Source organism: Leptonotus elevatus, chromosome 11 (genome assembly GCF_054856555.1).
Source record: "Leptonotus elevatus isolate MCC_2025b chromosome 11, RoL_Lele_1.0, whole genome shotgun sequence".
Classification (NCBI taxonomy): Eukaryota; Metazoa; Chordata; class Actinopteri; order Syngnathiformes; family Syngnathidae; genus Leptonotus; species Leptonotus elevatus.
The window spans coordinates 12,235,866-12,252,060 of NC_141249.1; the positions used below are offsets into that span (position 1 = coordinate 12,235,866).

The window sequence follows — 16,195 nt, forward strand, 5'->3', positions numbered from 1 at the left end:
TCGTTGTATGAATGGCAACAGCTATTAACACACATTATAGCCTTCCACCATCTAGCGGAAGAACATTTAATTGTTCTGTGTACATCGCTGGAGTTAATAGATGTACAAAGATATCCTATGTTATTTAGAAAAAAAAAATAATTCCCATGAAAATGAAATTAACAAAAGATAGATTGGGTAATTTTCTAGTAGAGGGACTGCAATCACAGCTATTTTGTTGGTAGGCCGTTTCTTGCTGAAGTCTTCTGTTATCCTCATGTTTCATAAAGGAATAAGTTAAGAGGGGTGTAAGAGATGGGTCCATTCTGTCCCAGGTGACGTTGATGTCCTTATTTGCTCTGTGATCATTTGGGTCAGCGATGTCAAACTTGTTTTCATCATGGCCCACATCGAAGTTGGTGGGGGGTTAAATTCGCAGTTGAGTTCACATTGGGTACAGTAAGGGAACAAAATGCAAATTAAATCACAAGTCTTTTGTATGAACGGAAACTGGTATAATGACATTAAAAATAAAACATCAATTGTAAATATTTTCATTTTAGGGAAGTGCAACATCATCACTTTGTCTTTTTCTTTTTTTAAAGGAAATTAAGTATTAGTTTGAACAGTCTAAATTATTCTGCAATAAAAAACAAAAACAAAAACACTAACAACGGCTTAGAAGAAGTCAACCCCCCAAAATCCCTAATTAAGTCTAAACATAACATTCTGATTAATATTGTGTGTGTGGAATACGAGTCAAGCAGCAAAAGCCACCCGTTTTTATCCATCACACGGGACGGCCATTTTGCCGCTTGCTGTCAACTGAAAATTATGTCACAGATGCTCAGGGTTAGGTACCAACCAATCACGGCATACCTGTTTTCTGAAGCTGAGCTGTGATTGGTCGTTACCTGAGCCACTGAGCAACTATAATGCAAAATGGCCGCCGCCTGAGATGGCTAAAAACGAGTAGATTTTGCTTCTTAACTCGTATTCCACAAATGCAATATTAACCGGAATGACTGTCTAGAATAGTGGGGGGACATACAAGGGGTGACTTCCCTTTTAAAAAGGCATTTGTTTCAAGTTGCAAGTTGCATCTGTAATGTATTAGTTTTTTTTAGTTTTTTTTAACAAATGGCTTTCACCATGATGCAATGCAGTTCAAAACAACTGCAAACCACAATATGAAACATACTGAAATGGAATTATTAAATGACGTTTCAATGAAATGTTACCGTTGCATGCGCAAGTGTACCTAATGAAAATGAAGAGTTAGTGGGTTGAGAAGAGTGGGACAAAGAATGAGAAAGGCATCCTGATCCTTGAATGTGATTGGCCAAGAGCAGCGGGGGAATAGGAGGGAGGAGGAGGAGTCAGCAAACACTACAGAACGCTGCCGTGTGCTCCTCCTCCTCCTCCTCATTTACTCACTGCAGCCTGTCGTGGATCCCAACTAGCTTCCTAACTTTTCCCTCCTCTCCTAAACTTCCCTCGGGCAAATGGCTGACAAGCCCTCCGACTGTTTAACTCGCAGAATTGTCTTAAACTGGGAAAGCTGGTTCGCTTAAAAAAAGAAAGAAAAAAGAGTAGGAAAAACTTTTGAGTGAACTCGTCGAAAGCCGACAGAAAGAATCCGAAAGAAGCGTCGCTGCAGTTTGTTTCAAGGTAAGTTTGTGCCCACGAAGCCACGCGCGGTGTTTACTTGCCTTCCCCGCTTGCTTGACAAGTTGCGTCGACCCCCTCCCCGCGTCCTCATGAGCGCAATTTCACTTTTTTGGGGGTGCACAAAACCCAATTGGATTTCACGCCGAGTCCGTCCACGCAAAGCCCACACAGTCCACTGAGATTCAAAAGACGACTTAATGTGATCCGGCGTGGAACAATAGATAGAATGGAAGCGAGTGGAGCTCTCGGTGCGATGCAGAGTTTATTGCTGCTTTATGGCTTTCGGCTTGGTTTGTAATTACAATGAGCAGAAATGGCTTCAAACTTGTCAAAATGGGCCAGCCTTTAGTTTGAAGGCAGCTTTCATAAGAATGTCACCCTCAACTTGTTGAAGCAGTGGTGTGATACCGTTAAAGATTATTTTGTGGTAGCCTTGACGTTTGACTTGCATTTGAGCATGTGTCTTATGATTTTTTTTTTTTAACAGTAAGTTATAACAACCAAACCAACTTCATTGCACTATTATGTATAAGGGTTTTTTTTGTTGCAAAAAAGTAGAAAAATATTTTCTTTCTTATTGTTTCACAAAAAAATAGCATATAATGTTATTTAGTCCAAAAATCAAGTTACTGACTTGCATTGCGGAACACATGCAAATATTTTTGTGGTGGAATATGCTTGAGGGCAACACAGTGGACCTAGTGGTTAGCACATCTGCCTCACAGTTGAGAGGTTCTGGGTTCAAATCTCTTACGTTTTCCCTGCTTGCATGGTTTTGCTGTGGCCACATTGCAAAAACACGCATGTTAGATTCACTGAAGACTACATTTTTCATAGGTGTGAATGTGAGACTCCCCGGAATGTATCACACTCAAAGTCAGCTGGGATAGGCTCCAGCTAACCCATAACTACTGAACATAAGTGAAATATAAATAAAAAAAATTATGGATTATTATTTCTTGATTAAGCTGTCAAATTAAAGTCATCCACTTGCATTCCAGAACATAAGAAGTTGTTTTACTGGTTGAATTACGGCAGTATTTAAGTGTTAGCATGTCTGCCTCACAGTTTGGAGAAAGGTTTGATTCTCTGCTCCATACTTCCCTGTGTGGCGTAGGAAGATATTTGGAGTGATACTTTAGCCTTGAGGCATTTATGGCAACAATTTTTAATAGGGTTGTGAAGTGTGTTTACATACAAAGTGTACATAATAAATGATATTGTATATTCATTGAATTGGGACAGGCTACATATTACGCACAACCCTTTATCCAAAAATGAATGAAGAGTTAAAAAAAAAATCTTCAGAGTGGGGAAAAGGTGGAGAGCTCACTGAAGCTGAAAGTGTCTGCATTAAATCCATACGGTGATATGATATGATATGATATAACATGACATGTGGTCCTATACTTTTTTTTTAAGCACTGCACATGTCGAATTCAACGACTTTGGTACTTTTACGGTACTACATTTTTAGAAGACTATACATTACTGTCGTTGACAAGAATTTACACGTTGCCATCATATGTACTAATTGTGTACCTGGTTGACCCTGATTAAGGTCAAAACTGTGAATGAATGAAGATGGACAGAAATGGACTATAACTATACCAGTAACCTAACAAACACTATACTGTAGTGTATTGTACTCTTACATGTGCAATGCTTTGTCACTGGGATGTTTGCCTGTAATGTACTGCTTTTCTGGCTTGACACTTGACTTTAACAGCTTGGAACCATGCCTGGACCATATTGGTCCTGGAAAGGGCACACAGAAAGTTACCCCGGAGTCAAATAATTAGCCCAGTTATTGGAGACTGCACTGACGTCTGAGAAATTGACTGCTGTCTATTTCTGACAGGTTTTAAAACACTGCCTGTAGTTGGAGAGCCAGCAGGGTAATTCATTTGCTGTCACAGTGGCTGGATTTGACTCACAGGCTTGAAATGTTTATAGGGGTGGAAAAATGTGATATAAGAAGGCACACCGGTGTCATGAGTAACAGGGGTGTGTGTGTGAAGGCCAGTTGTTTGGACGTTCTAATGGGTTTATTGATATTTGCGGGGAGTGCTCTTGAGTCGGCTTGCCTTTTAACTCCATGAAGGCTAAAGTTCATTTCCGTAGCAACACATCAAGCAGAGTTTTATTTCTGCCTAACAACACGCTGTTGGCAACTACCTTTTTGTGTTTGATCAGGAAGGTAAGTGTTTGTACATATGTTAACTTTGTAGCATAAATAAGGTGTTGTTCGATTATTGACAGTACATAAAACTTTCAAGGGTACGAACAACGAGCAATCGAGTAGTTTGCGCAGTAGTAAGAGAGTATGTCGTCACATGGCAAAAGCCAAGCTCAGTGCTTACTGTTTATTGGCGTAGAACTTTTTCATACAAATATACCACCCTTAGGTTAGTGATAAATGATCACTTTCCCATGAATGTACAAATTCAGGTTACACCGCCGCTGTATCAAGTGAACACTGTTGTAAACCGAGGACTCCCTAATATCTTTAATTTCTTGCTTTTTATTCCTCCCCAGCTTCAAATTCAAAATGTCCGTCACTAGCCACGAAAACCGAAAGTCTCGCTCCAGCTCCGGCTCCATGAACATCCAACTGTTTCACAAGACGTCGCACGCCGACAGCCTCCTGACCCAGCTCAACTTACTTCGCAAGCGTAAAGTCTTCACAGACGTTGTCCTGAAAGCCGGTAACCGGGCCTTCCCCTGCCACCGGGCCGTCCTGGCCTCGTGTAGTCGATACTTCGAGGCCATGTTCAGTGGCGGACTGAGGGAGAGCCGTGACGCCGAAGTCAACTTCCACGACTCTCTCCATCCGGAGGTGCTGGAGCTGCTGCTCGACTACGCTTACTCGGCCCGAATCATCATCAATGAGGAAAATGCAGAGTCTCTGCTCGAGGCCGGCGATATGCTTCAGTTCCATGACATCAGGGATGCGGCGTCGGAGTTTCTCGAAAAGAATCTCCACCAGTCCAACTGTCTGGGTATGATGCTGCTGTCAGACGCCCATCAGTGCCAGAGACTGTACGAGCTGTCGTGGAGCATGTGTCTGGCAAACTTCGCGACCCTCTACAAAACCGAGGACTTCCTGAACCTACCAAGAGACAAAGTGAGCGAGCTGATCCTCAGCGAAGAGCTGGAGGTCGAGGACGAGAGCCTGGTGTACGAGGCCGTGATCGATTGGGTCAAGGCCGACATGGAGCAGAGGCACAGCGAGCTTCCAGAGCTGCTGCGCTGTGTCCGTCTGGCGCTTCTACCCGAGACGTACCTCCTCAACAACGTGGCTTCAGAGGAGCTGGTCATGTGTCACAAGGTGGGTCGAGAAATCGTGGAAGATGCCGTGCGGTGCAAGATGAGGATCCTCCAGAATGACGGCATCGTGACGGGATTCTGTGCGCGGCCCAGAAAAGTCAGCCAGGCCCTGTTGCTGCTGGGAGGACAAACCTTCATGTGTGACAAAGTCTATGTGATTGACAACAAGACCAAAGAGATCACCCCCAAAACTGACATCCCGAGTCCTAGAAAGGAATGCAGCGCCTGTGCCATCGGTTGTAAGGTAAGACAAACGTTGCAAGATCTATCTGAGCATTTGAGTTCTTGAAAAAAAATTTAAGATCTGCGCCTTGTGTTGCAGGTGTATGTCACTGGAGGGCGTGGCTCTGAAAACGGGGCCTCTAAAGATGTCTGGACCTACGACACTTTGCACGACGAGTGGTCCAAAGCGGCGCCCATGTTAGTTGCCAGATTTGGACACGGCTCAGCAGAGCTGGACCACATGCTTTACGTGGTGGGAGGACACACTTCTCTCGCAGGATCCTTTCCGGCCTCCCCGTCCGTGTCACTGAAGCAGGTGGAGCAGTACGACCCGCAGACCAATAAATGGACATTGGTGGCTCCGCTCAGAGAAGGCGTGAGCAACGCCGCTGTTGTCGGTGCTAAAAACAAGCTGTTCGCCTTTGGAGGGACCAGCGTCAACAGAGACAAATATCCCAAGGTTCAGTGCTTTGACCCCTGTCAGAACCGGTGGTCAGTTCCTGCGTCGTGTCCGCAGCTTTGGCGCTACACGGCGGCGGCGGTGGTCGGAAACCACGTCGTCGTAATCGGGGGCGACACGGAATTCTCGGCTAGCTCTGCGTACCGCTTCAACAGCGAGACGTACCAGTGGTCCAAGTTCGGCGACGTGACTGCCAAACGGATCAGCTGCCATGCAGTGGCGTCGGGAAACAGACTATACGTGGTTGGGGGGTACTTTGGGGCTCAAAGGTGTAAGACCCTAGACTGCTATGACCCGTCTTCGGACACTTGGGGCAGCGTGACCAGCGTTCCTTACTCGCTCATTCCCACAGCCTTCGTCAGCACATGGAAGTACCTGTCAGCCTAGAAGCGCACGTTGAACTTCAGACGGTGAGTATTTCTAGTCTCCAAAACACTTCACAGGGTCTCAGGTGAATGTCAGTTTGAGCCGGACTAGGCCAGTTTCCAAGCCTGCGCTGTTGCCAGGGTTGCTACTGGTTACAGTTACATATCATCTAGCCGCTGTGGTGACCGGGTGTTGGATAAACACGCTGGTCTGCAGAGCTGGAGGAATGTCAGCGGCGTTGCTAATTACAGAGCATAGCGCTACAACACAGGACCTCTGTCATTGGTCCAGGCCTGTGCTTGTAGTGCCAGGTAGATGAATGGGAAGGCACCATCAGTCAGGATTCGGCACTCAGAATTCTACAGGCTAGAAGATGGAATGTTTAGGGCTTGGGTGAACAGTGAACGCCCGTTAATTGGGGGATACGTACCAGACCCACCTACAATGGCTGAAAATCTGCGATATACAGAGACCATATAAAACATGTTTACTATCCCACAACAAATATACATTCATGAAAACACACTTTTTGAAGTATTCCTTAGCACCCATTTTCTTTCCTGCTCACACAATTGTCTTAATTACGCAATTTTATTTATAAAGCAACCGTCGCATACAAGGTGCTGTACATGGAGTCATGCAATAAAGACAGGTAAAACAAAATACATTAATATAACAAGTAGGTAGATAAATTAATGACACAAGAAGTAGGCAAGTCAATAAGTAAATATAAAATATCAATATTAAAAACACAAAATGCAGAGTAGGCTGCACGGTGGTTGACTGGTTAGCACGTCCGCCTCTCAGTGCAGAGGACGTGAGATCGAGTCCAGGCTTCGGCCTTCCTGGGTGGAGTTTGCATGTTCTCCCCGTACCTGTGTGGGTTTTTTCCCGGGTACTCCGGTTTCCTCCCACGTTCCAAAGACATGCATGGCAGGTTAATTGAACACTCAAAATTGTCCCTCGGTGTGATTGTGAGTGTAAATGGTTGTTCGTCTCTGTGCGCCCTGGATTGGCTGACAACCAGTTCTGGGTGTACCCCGCCTACTGCCCGAAGCCAGCTGAGATAGGCACCAGCACCAACCCCCAAATATAGTAAAACACTCTAGACAGACTTACAGAAATTAGCATAAGTGTTACGGTATTTCTAAACAATTTTCAGCACAGTTCAAGTTTACTGTAAAATTGAAATATTGAACACATTTGATATAAACATCGTATATTTAACCACTACAACTTTCAACCAAACCATCAAATTTTGTCTGAAAGTACGCTAGCTTAATGATAACGTACGCGACACGCTATTGACAGCAAATAGCATAGTTTTGTCCGGACAAGGTCAATCAATCATTTCTATTAGTGGAGGACTGCTGATCCATAAAATTATTCAGTGAGCGCCACGTATTCACTCTCAATTGAAAGGAAACTGCTTGTGAAACTCACCGGAGTCGCATTTAAAAAGACGGCAGCGCCATTTTATTGTTGGTTGGCGGTTTGTGTTTATTGATCCTTTAAGTTGAAAGTAAACTGGAGGCGGGGTTTTATTACGACGACGATAGTCATTCAGCTGCACGCGTGTGCACTTAAGGTTGATGTGCTGTTGCTTCATTGGTTTTGAAGGATTGGTTTATTTTGATCTTAGCCCATCATTTTTTTACTACTATCTTTCTTTTCTTTTTTTACTTAGAATTTTTTTTGCATAGAAAGCCTTTGATCTTCTATAAGTGCAGAGTGTATGTAATGTAAATAACAATTCCCTCTGTGTTATGCCTTCCCTATAGGCATGTTATTTTCACTTTGACAGATCGTTTTCGGGGACTTGAGAACAACCACATTTTTTCAGTCTGGTAAACAAGATTGTAACTTCCATACGGGCGTGTTGTGCGATGCCAAGACGGTGACGTATAGCTGAGTGCGAGCGAGGGCGTCTGCTGCGCCGCCTCTACACAGCTGGTTGGGGTGTGAGCTGAAGTAAGGGGGGTTGGGGGGGGGGGCATAGCATGACTGCTGCTGAGGACCACGGTCTCTGTGGCACACATTTTGGTTTGTGGGGGCATGGTTGGAGACAGACAGGCTGGCTTAGGAAAGATCAAGGCACCGCATCCCTCTGCAGTTACCGTGGCGACCGCCCCAATGCCTTTGTTTGATTACAGCAGAGAAGGGGTAAGAAGCTGCCGAGATCTGCAGAGGGCTTACTTGTTGACGCAGGAGAATAGAAGTCTGTGTATGCGCTGTTGTTGGTTTTATTTTTTGTGTGGCAAAGAAATAAAATAAAACGACACACACGGAATGAGTTGCACGTGCAGCACAAGTAAGACCAGAAGAAGCAAAGCTATATTTTGCCCACTTTGGCAGTCGAGACTAATGCCTGCCTAAAAATACTTAGCTCCAGAGGCTGTCAACTTTCAGATGGGGTCAGAGAGGCAGAATAATTGTGTGTCTGTAGTGCTTGCATGTGTTTCATTTCATGTTTATGGCAGGGTTGAAAACCTCCACTCAGCTGTTTATGTACTGGATTTGTGCACTTGTGAAACTTTTGCCGATCAATGTTTTTCTCTTTCTCTCTCTCGCTGGCTCGCTCTCAAACACACATGTACGCACAAAGACACACACACACACACACACACACACACACAAATGTACACGGATACGCAGGGAGCTGCATTGCTGACATTGCCTGTCCTTAAAAAAAATAAAAATAAAAAAAAGAGCCACCCAACCTTACGCTAATTTGGGAGGAATGAAGGTGTGGCCTGAATTCCTAATAGTAAAGATGTGAGGATATTCGATACCACTTTTTTTTTTTAGACCAATACCAAGTACAAATACCATTAGTACTTTAAAGACATAAAAAAAAAATCATAAAATTGCATCATTTTAAAGAAAGACCTTTATAACCCAATATTACATTTTCCCTTAAAATTGCATACAATTAATAGCAATTTTCTATTCTTGTACTTTTTGCCATCCCAAGTCATTTTCTATCCATCTGGTGTCTTTCATGTTTGTCCCCATTTGTATGGCAGGTAAGATTTGCCTTTGGTTAACTTAATAGGTGAGGTAAACCCTGGACTGGTCGCCAATCTATCACAGGTCCCAGCCAAACAATTTTAGAACCCAACATGCATGTTCTTGTAACGGGGGAGGGAGCCTGCATTCCTGTATAAAACTAACGCAGAACATGCAAACTACAAACAGGAAGTTGACTTGCAACAAATTGTGAGCCAGCTGTGCTAACTAACATCTTCTAAGGAAACTTGACAGTATTAAATGTAGATATTCTAAAAAGCAGCATGAGTAGAAGTATTCTATTAATAAACAAAGGCAAAATGATTACATAGTATTGCTTAAGGCGCAGGGTGGGACAAACGAAGAGCAGATTTGAACTACAAGCCAGTTTGCTTGAGGCAGTTACGAACTGAAAACGGACAAAAAACGGACATTTTTGTCCAGCCTGGAGCCTGAATAAGCAAACATTTAAAACTGAGTCTCCCAAGTGAAAGTTTTTTTGAAAACAGCACTCTAAATATTGAAACTGTACATCTGAAAAAAACAAAGGACGTTCGGAAGAGTTCAACGTGTACACGCATGAGTCACAACAAAAGCAATTATGGAGGACGACCACTTCTCCAGCAAAGTTTACATTTACACGTCATCCACTCTTCAAATGGGAAGTCTAAGCATGATATTCTGATTAATACTTCATTTGTGGAGCATAAATGAAGCAGCAAAATCCATCCCATGGAGCGGCCATTTTGCAACTTGCTGTTGACTGAAGATGACGTCATACTGGCGGAGATGGATAAAAACGGATGGATTTTTCTGCTTAATTCATATTCCACAAACCCAGTAGTCATCAGAATGATGTGTTTAGATTAATGGAGGCAGGAACATTTTTGGTTTGACCTCCACTTTGAACTCATTTGCTCCCAAATACATATAAAAACGTTCTATTTTAAATAGTGCCATGGTCCCAAAAACGTATTTATACATTTATTATGTTTTTGTGAAGAGGTCACTTAAAGCAATGGTGGTTATTACAAAAAAAACGGCCAGCAGGTGGCAGCAGAGTTTAAGAGACCAACCAGGGCCATGTTGCAACAAACTATTTTCCCCAAGTGTTTTCAACAGATTTGTGAATCATGATGAAACTTAGCTTTATTATAATGCTAATTGCTGCAAAACAGAAACGGATACAAATATACTTTTTTTTTTTGATGAAAGAAGAGACTAATCTTTCTTTTGGTACGTTCCATGTTTTTTTGCAATAGAACACAATATTCTGTGGGCCTTGCGAAATCAGTCAAAATCCAGCAAAACAGGAGCGAAGGGGGTTGCTTCAGTGAAAATGGCGGGGAGTGAGCCTTTGAGCAGACGGGATGCAACCAGACGTGCGTGTGTAAAGTTCAACACAATGTCCTCCTTGGAACCAGTCAACTGTCACAACCTCACAAATGACTGTTATCTATGTTTTGGCTTTTGTCTCTCGAACCCCGTTACACCCCACTCATGGCCTCTTGTCACATCAAAATGACAAACATAAGCGCCACTTTAACGGCTTCAACGGACGCCGTATGATGGAGTACACCTGGCGGGGGCAGAGGACGCCCGAGGGGAGTCGTCGGCGAGGTCGCGTCGTCCCAAGGCAGCTGCTGTAAAACGGAAAGGTCACAATGGATCAGGGAGGAACGCCGAGACCCCCCCCCCCACCCCCTCACTCAATGCTAATGTTTTATTAATGCCGCCCTGTGAGGGCCACCAGGAGCCCAAAGTGAATGAGGCTTTTATAATTGCCACGCACACGTAGTTAGGAGCGCGTGCGCACACACTTGGCGTGTGTCCCTTGAGTAATCAATCTGCTGATTTGCATAATTCTAATGGACTTTTTATTTGGCTTTTCTCGGCGCTGCAAGTAAGCAAAATGGAGAGCGGAGAAGATGCTTCAAATGGCTGAATAATCGCCCGCGCTAATTTGATTAGGTCCTCAAAAAGCGCCGAGCCGTCATACAGTTCCAGAGGCCTCTCCGGGGGAGCCAGCTGGCATGAGCCCAAAGTGTGTTTGTGCCTGGTAATTAATCTTCAATTGCGTAATATTTGCGCCTCTGAAGTGGTAGCCGAAGTGGCGCGTATTGAGTTACAGAGGCCCTCTTTGTTGCGCTCTTCTACCTCGAGGATGCCCCATTCGGCCGCGCAGCTGCACCGAGACGCCCGGCCCGACACTCTTTTACAGCACAAACAACACAAACGCATGTGCAAGAAGGGCAATACAGTGGAATGCCAGGAGGTGATTGGTAACCATGGCAAGGGCCTTGCTGCACACGAAGAATAAAGACGCAGCTGTAACTTCAATAAAGTTAGAAACTATGGAGATGAGTGCCATTGTGTACAGAAATCTAAATACGGTCTGAGTGGGTGGGTTGGCACAAGGTTATTTTAGTTAACGAAAAGTCACGGAAAAAACAACTAAAATTCAAAAACAATTTCTTTAACGAAATAAAATAAAAACGAAAATGTTAGGTTTACAAAACTAACCATAATTATAGCAAAAATGTCTCTCGTTTTTGTCTTTGGTTATTGATTTTACACATGAGCTTTAAATTTGATATTAACCGGACTAAGGACATTTGAAAGTGTGTCACACAGAAGTGACGTCATCTAGCGGCAGCCAATAGAAAAGCACCTTCAGATGACGTCGCTTCGAGGCGACAATTTTGCGTGCTTGACTTTCGGCCCCAATGGCTCTGCTCACCTGCTTTTTCGTTTAACTGAGCCGAAATGCAATGCTAGGTAAGAAATACGTTACTTTAGTTTTTTTTCATTTTACAATGGTGTTTATTAAATATTGCGCACAAGTAATAGACATAAAAAAATAATACTGAAATTAACAAAAATGTATCTTTTTTTTGTATTATATATATATATATATATATAACTGAAACTAATAAAAAACTAACAGAACCACCCTAAAAACGACTTAAAACCAAACTCGGAAAAAAATAAAAACGATTTTAAATGAAACTAATAACCCTTTAATGGTTACCTACTTGTCAGTCGTCTGCATCGTATCGTACCTTTTCTAATTCTCTTCAGGGGCGGTCCAGTGGATTTGGAGATTTGGGTTTCTTTCTTGTCTGTGGCTTTCCTTGCAGCCACGCTAACCACTACAGCACAGTGCTACCCGTTTAAAACATCCATACAATCTAATGTTGTGTCTAAATGCACGTGGACGGGCAGACCTCGAAACAACTCAACAGTTTCGACAGGCAACGTTTTTGGGGTCTGGATTAGGCTTCCTTCAACTACTTCCTATAATAAGCCTAAGAAGTTAGATAATGCTTTTAATTCTAATAAGCTTTGAATTTAGCAGGGGTTCACCTCAGCGTGTTCTCCGAGAGATCACAGGGGTCGTTCAGAGGATCACAGCGCTGATATGTACACACTCACACACACACACACACACATGCTGGCGTGTTTTTTTTTTACTTTGTAGTGTTTGTTGTTAATAGGCCAGAAAAGTGCAGCAGGCGAACTAATAAATTGGGTTATTTTGTCACTCAGTAAAGCATTTAGGAGTGAAAACAGACTTGTCACCATCTCCACATTGATAGGGTAGAAAATGAAAGACGGGCGAGCGGAGTATAAAGAGTGATGACTCTTGTTATTAAAAAGTAATGATGGCCGTCACTCAGTAAAGTACTAAAGAGTGAGAAGCAGCTTTGTCATCATCTCCGCTTGAGAACGATTCAAAGTGGAGTAGAAGCGCTCGACAAGAGCGGGCATTAATTAACGTGCACTCCGGCAGGTCAGCGGCGACCCGAGTTTTTGACTATTTCTAACATTTTGCTTATAAATGGGGCACGTGTTCTGCACGGCGTTCAGCAGAGGGATGATGCCAGCCTGGCTTTAAGCTCGCCACGTCGGGCGCTGGTTGCTAAGTGACCAAATGGGAAGTGGCCTGGCGCCTTGCCGCTCTTGTTTGAACATAAAGTAGGTTACAACTCGGCAATATGGGGTCGTCACCAGATGTGGCGAAGTACGAGGAGACGAGCAGGAACGAGAAAATGGGAATGGGTTCATCGGCGGCAGGATCTTGGGAGAATTTCTGCGAGCGACGGATATTTGGAGACTGCTTCGTACGCCAATCGTCCAGCGTGAACAACAAAGGAGCGACAAAAGCGACCGCACTCAAACAGGTCGAGATTAGAGAGCAAGCGGCTCATCCGCTGACAAACGACGATCATTCGGGGCAAACATTGCGCTCCTCCCTCGGAATATCCAGTGGAACATTCCATCTTAACTGCAGGGCACGGCAGCTATCTGCGGTGGCAGCTGGAGATCAAGAGATGCCAGATATTTAACAAGAGTTGTGAAAATGGTGCTCAACTGCTGCAGGAATGTTAACACGGATCCAAAGGGGGGGAGGCCTTCATGTACTGGCCAGTTGCAGCAGATGTTTTTTTTTACAGAAGATCATTACCTCCTCCAAGGACTGCATTAGCAGGATTATGCAAAAAAATGCATTTCCACATCATTAGATTTTGGAGAGAAGTGAAGATCCACATCTTTTGTCGCGCATTAGTCACAATTTCTAGCTGTTTGGATACTTCTAAAAAAATTCCATTCTTTTATTTTTACAATAGCTTAGTAACTTTTTTAGTCTTTCTTCTGCTTAATATTCAGGGCCCCGTGACCCTCGACACGATAAGTGTTTTCCTTTTATCCGTTGAATGCCTGCAAACAGCTCTTCTCATTACTGTTTTGATTGTATTGGTAAAGCAGGTATGAGCCTGGTACTGTCTCTGGTACGAGATTCCACATGGATGATGTAACTGTTGTTGATCACACACTAGCGAAACTGATTTGTCACCGTTGCATTAGGGATACACATGCTAATGAAAACATAGCTGTTTGCTAGCATGTCCGGATAGGACGGATGGGTTTAACGTAGTGGGGTTTTTTTCATGAGTTTTTGTGTTCATTCTGAAAGAGGCTACTAGACTCCACCGAAACGCAGTCTGAATAGGAAAGTAGTACAATAAGTCGGTGTCAAGAAAGTATGTTGAAGTGATACATGTGGTTTGAGAAACTAGCTTTAGCTAAGTTTAGCCTTGGCTGTTTGAGGGAGGAGTAGTTTTAGGGATAATGATATTAAAATTGTTGTGGCTCAGATTTTGTGATACGTTTACGGTTTGTTTACTATTAACATTGGTAATTGTAAACATTTGCGAGGGAAGATATTCATATGTTTTTGCTATTTGCGGCAGGGCTCAGATCTCCTTCCCCATGGGGCTTACTGTACTATTTTGAAATGGAAAACGGACCTCGGATTATGTTTAAATCTATTTCAAGAGGGAATTTTTTTTTTTTATATTTTGCACTTCACTAACAAAATTCACACACGTCAGAGTTCATCTAAAATGTGTCCTGACTCTACGCTAAAGTCCTCGCGATTTTCCTTCATTACACAAAAGAGTGCTGTAGTGTATTTAATAGCGATCTGAACGACAGGCTGGGGCGCCTTCATCGCACATTCCACCGGGGAAGCGGTTCGGTGGCGCCGTTGGCGCTGGCTACGCCTTATGAGCCGATGCTAAGCTGTATAGAATGTCTCTTTGACAAGCTGACGGGAGACCTGGAGGCCTCCGCGCATTCTTGTGTGGTCATGTACCCTCGCTGGGCCGTCACCGGACCGGAACATTAATCTCCTTCTTTCACCTTCTCTCCACAGCAACGAGGATGAAGGGCCCCGTGTGTTCCCCCGCCGGCGTTCCCGGTATCGTCAACATTGGGACTGGCTGGATTCCTGGAAAGTGAAGACTGAAAGAGCGTCTTCATCGCCTCCTTCCACCGGATGTGTTTACCCAGACCGTCTTGTGTAACTTTCCCATGTAGCCCCCGAAGCCGGTGCGGTTGCCATGCACTCTTTGTAACACGTGAAGCGCAGCCGGGGGAGCAGAACGCTCCATAACTTAACGCCTAATGTTTGACTGAAGTCCTGCAACATTTAGCCCCGAAAAGCAAGTCCTCGCTTCCTCCTCGCTCGTCTCGCTGGGTTTTCACTCAGGTGTATCGTATCAAACTGCTGACTGATTGACTGACTCCATCGGAACCTTGCGTTGGCAGACGTGCGCAAAAAAAGCGGACGATTGTATGCACAGTACGACTCTTCCTGACTCTATTTTTAGACGTTGGACTTGGGCTTCCCTCAATTTTGGCCAGCTTAAATTTGGATCTTCCTCCTGAAGTGAAAAATACAAGCTGGCAAAGCCCATTCCAGCTGAAGAAGTTACTTATTTTTGTGCGTCTCAGGGTTATGTATATTTTTTTGTACTGCGTGAAGAGGCATCAACTATATTCGCTCTCGGATGATGACCTCTTTATTGTCTGTCTTTAACAAGGCTCTTCTTTGTGTGAATGTACAAGTTTCATGACAAAGGTTTTTTTTAGATCACATCTGCGGTGTTTTTCCAAATGAAAGTTCAAAAGTGTGCTTCTTATAGCGGCAGTCATATTGGAAATGCAGACGCTGCCAAAACCTGACTAGTAAAACTCCCAATTTATTTATAGCTACTGTATCATGTCCCCCCCTCCCCCATTTTACATTTGTGCATCTTAAATAGATTGACAAATAGTTGTTATATTTTCTTAATAATTCATTGTTTTTTTTATTTGCACACTTTGTACGAGCTCTCGTCGTGGTCTTAACTTTATTGCGCGTTTGTCTTAACTTTTGAATCAAGCTAACTTAATTTGATCAGACATGCTGATAGACAGTCTGTTACTTCCCTTCCTCTTAATGTCAATAAAGTACTATCCTGTTAAAAGCAGCGTCCTTGTTTGTCATGTGTTTCCCAAATTTCCATGCTTGGAATTAGGCAGCTCAAGAGGCCTCATCATCAATCACACAAGCAAGCAATAAGCAAACGTGGAGAGCCGCGTAAACCATGCGGCACACATTTGGACAATTATTTTACCATGTTGCCTTTACACTACGGAAGTGTGGAAATTTTTGCAAATATGTTTCAACGTACTTGTAGGCTAAATGCTAAAAAAAACAGCATTTTACCCATAATGCCAAGAGCTATTGACTTGCACGTGCGCATACGCAGTGGCATGGGAATAAATGCCAAATAATGTTACGTACTTAGTTTTCCAAAATATTGGTAT

The 16,195-nt window shown here is 43.6% G+C and overlaps 1 protein-coding gene across 1 annotated transcript; it reads left to right on the forward strand.

Moving 5' to 3' along the window:
• The first annotated feature begins 1,389 nt into the window (after positions 1-1,389).
• Positions 1,390-15,855, forward strand: enc3 (ectodermal-neural cortex 3). Its single transcript, XM_086089844.1, has 4 exons — positions 1,390-1,650; positions 4,189-5,224; positions 5,303-6,072; positions 14,757-15,855. Exons 2-3 carry the CDS (start codon positions 4,202-4,204, stop codon positions 6,047-6,049), a joined length of 1,770 nt encoding a protein of 589 aa, XP_085945970.1. The 5' UTR covers positions 1,390-1,650; positions 4,189-4,201; the 3' UTR covers positions 6,050-6,072; positions 14,757-15,855.
• Positions 15,856-16,195: the final 340 nt, after the last annotated feature.

Coding starts and splice junctions, on each gene's coding strand:
- enc3 (XM_086089844.1), top strand. CDS start 4,202: ATGTCCGTCACTAGCCACGAAAACCGAAAGTCTCGCTCCAGCTCCGGC. Junction 5,225..5,302: donor CCTGTGCCATCGGTTGTAAG/GTAAGACAAACG, acceptor CTTGTGTTGCAG/GTGTATGTCACTGGAGGGCG.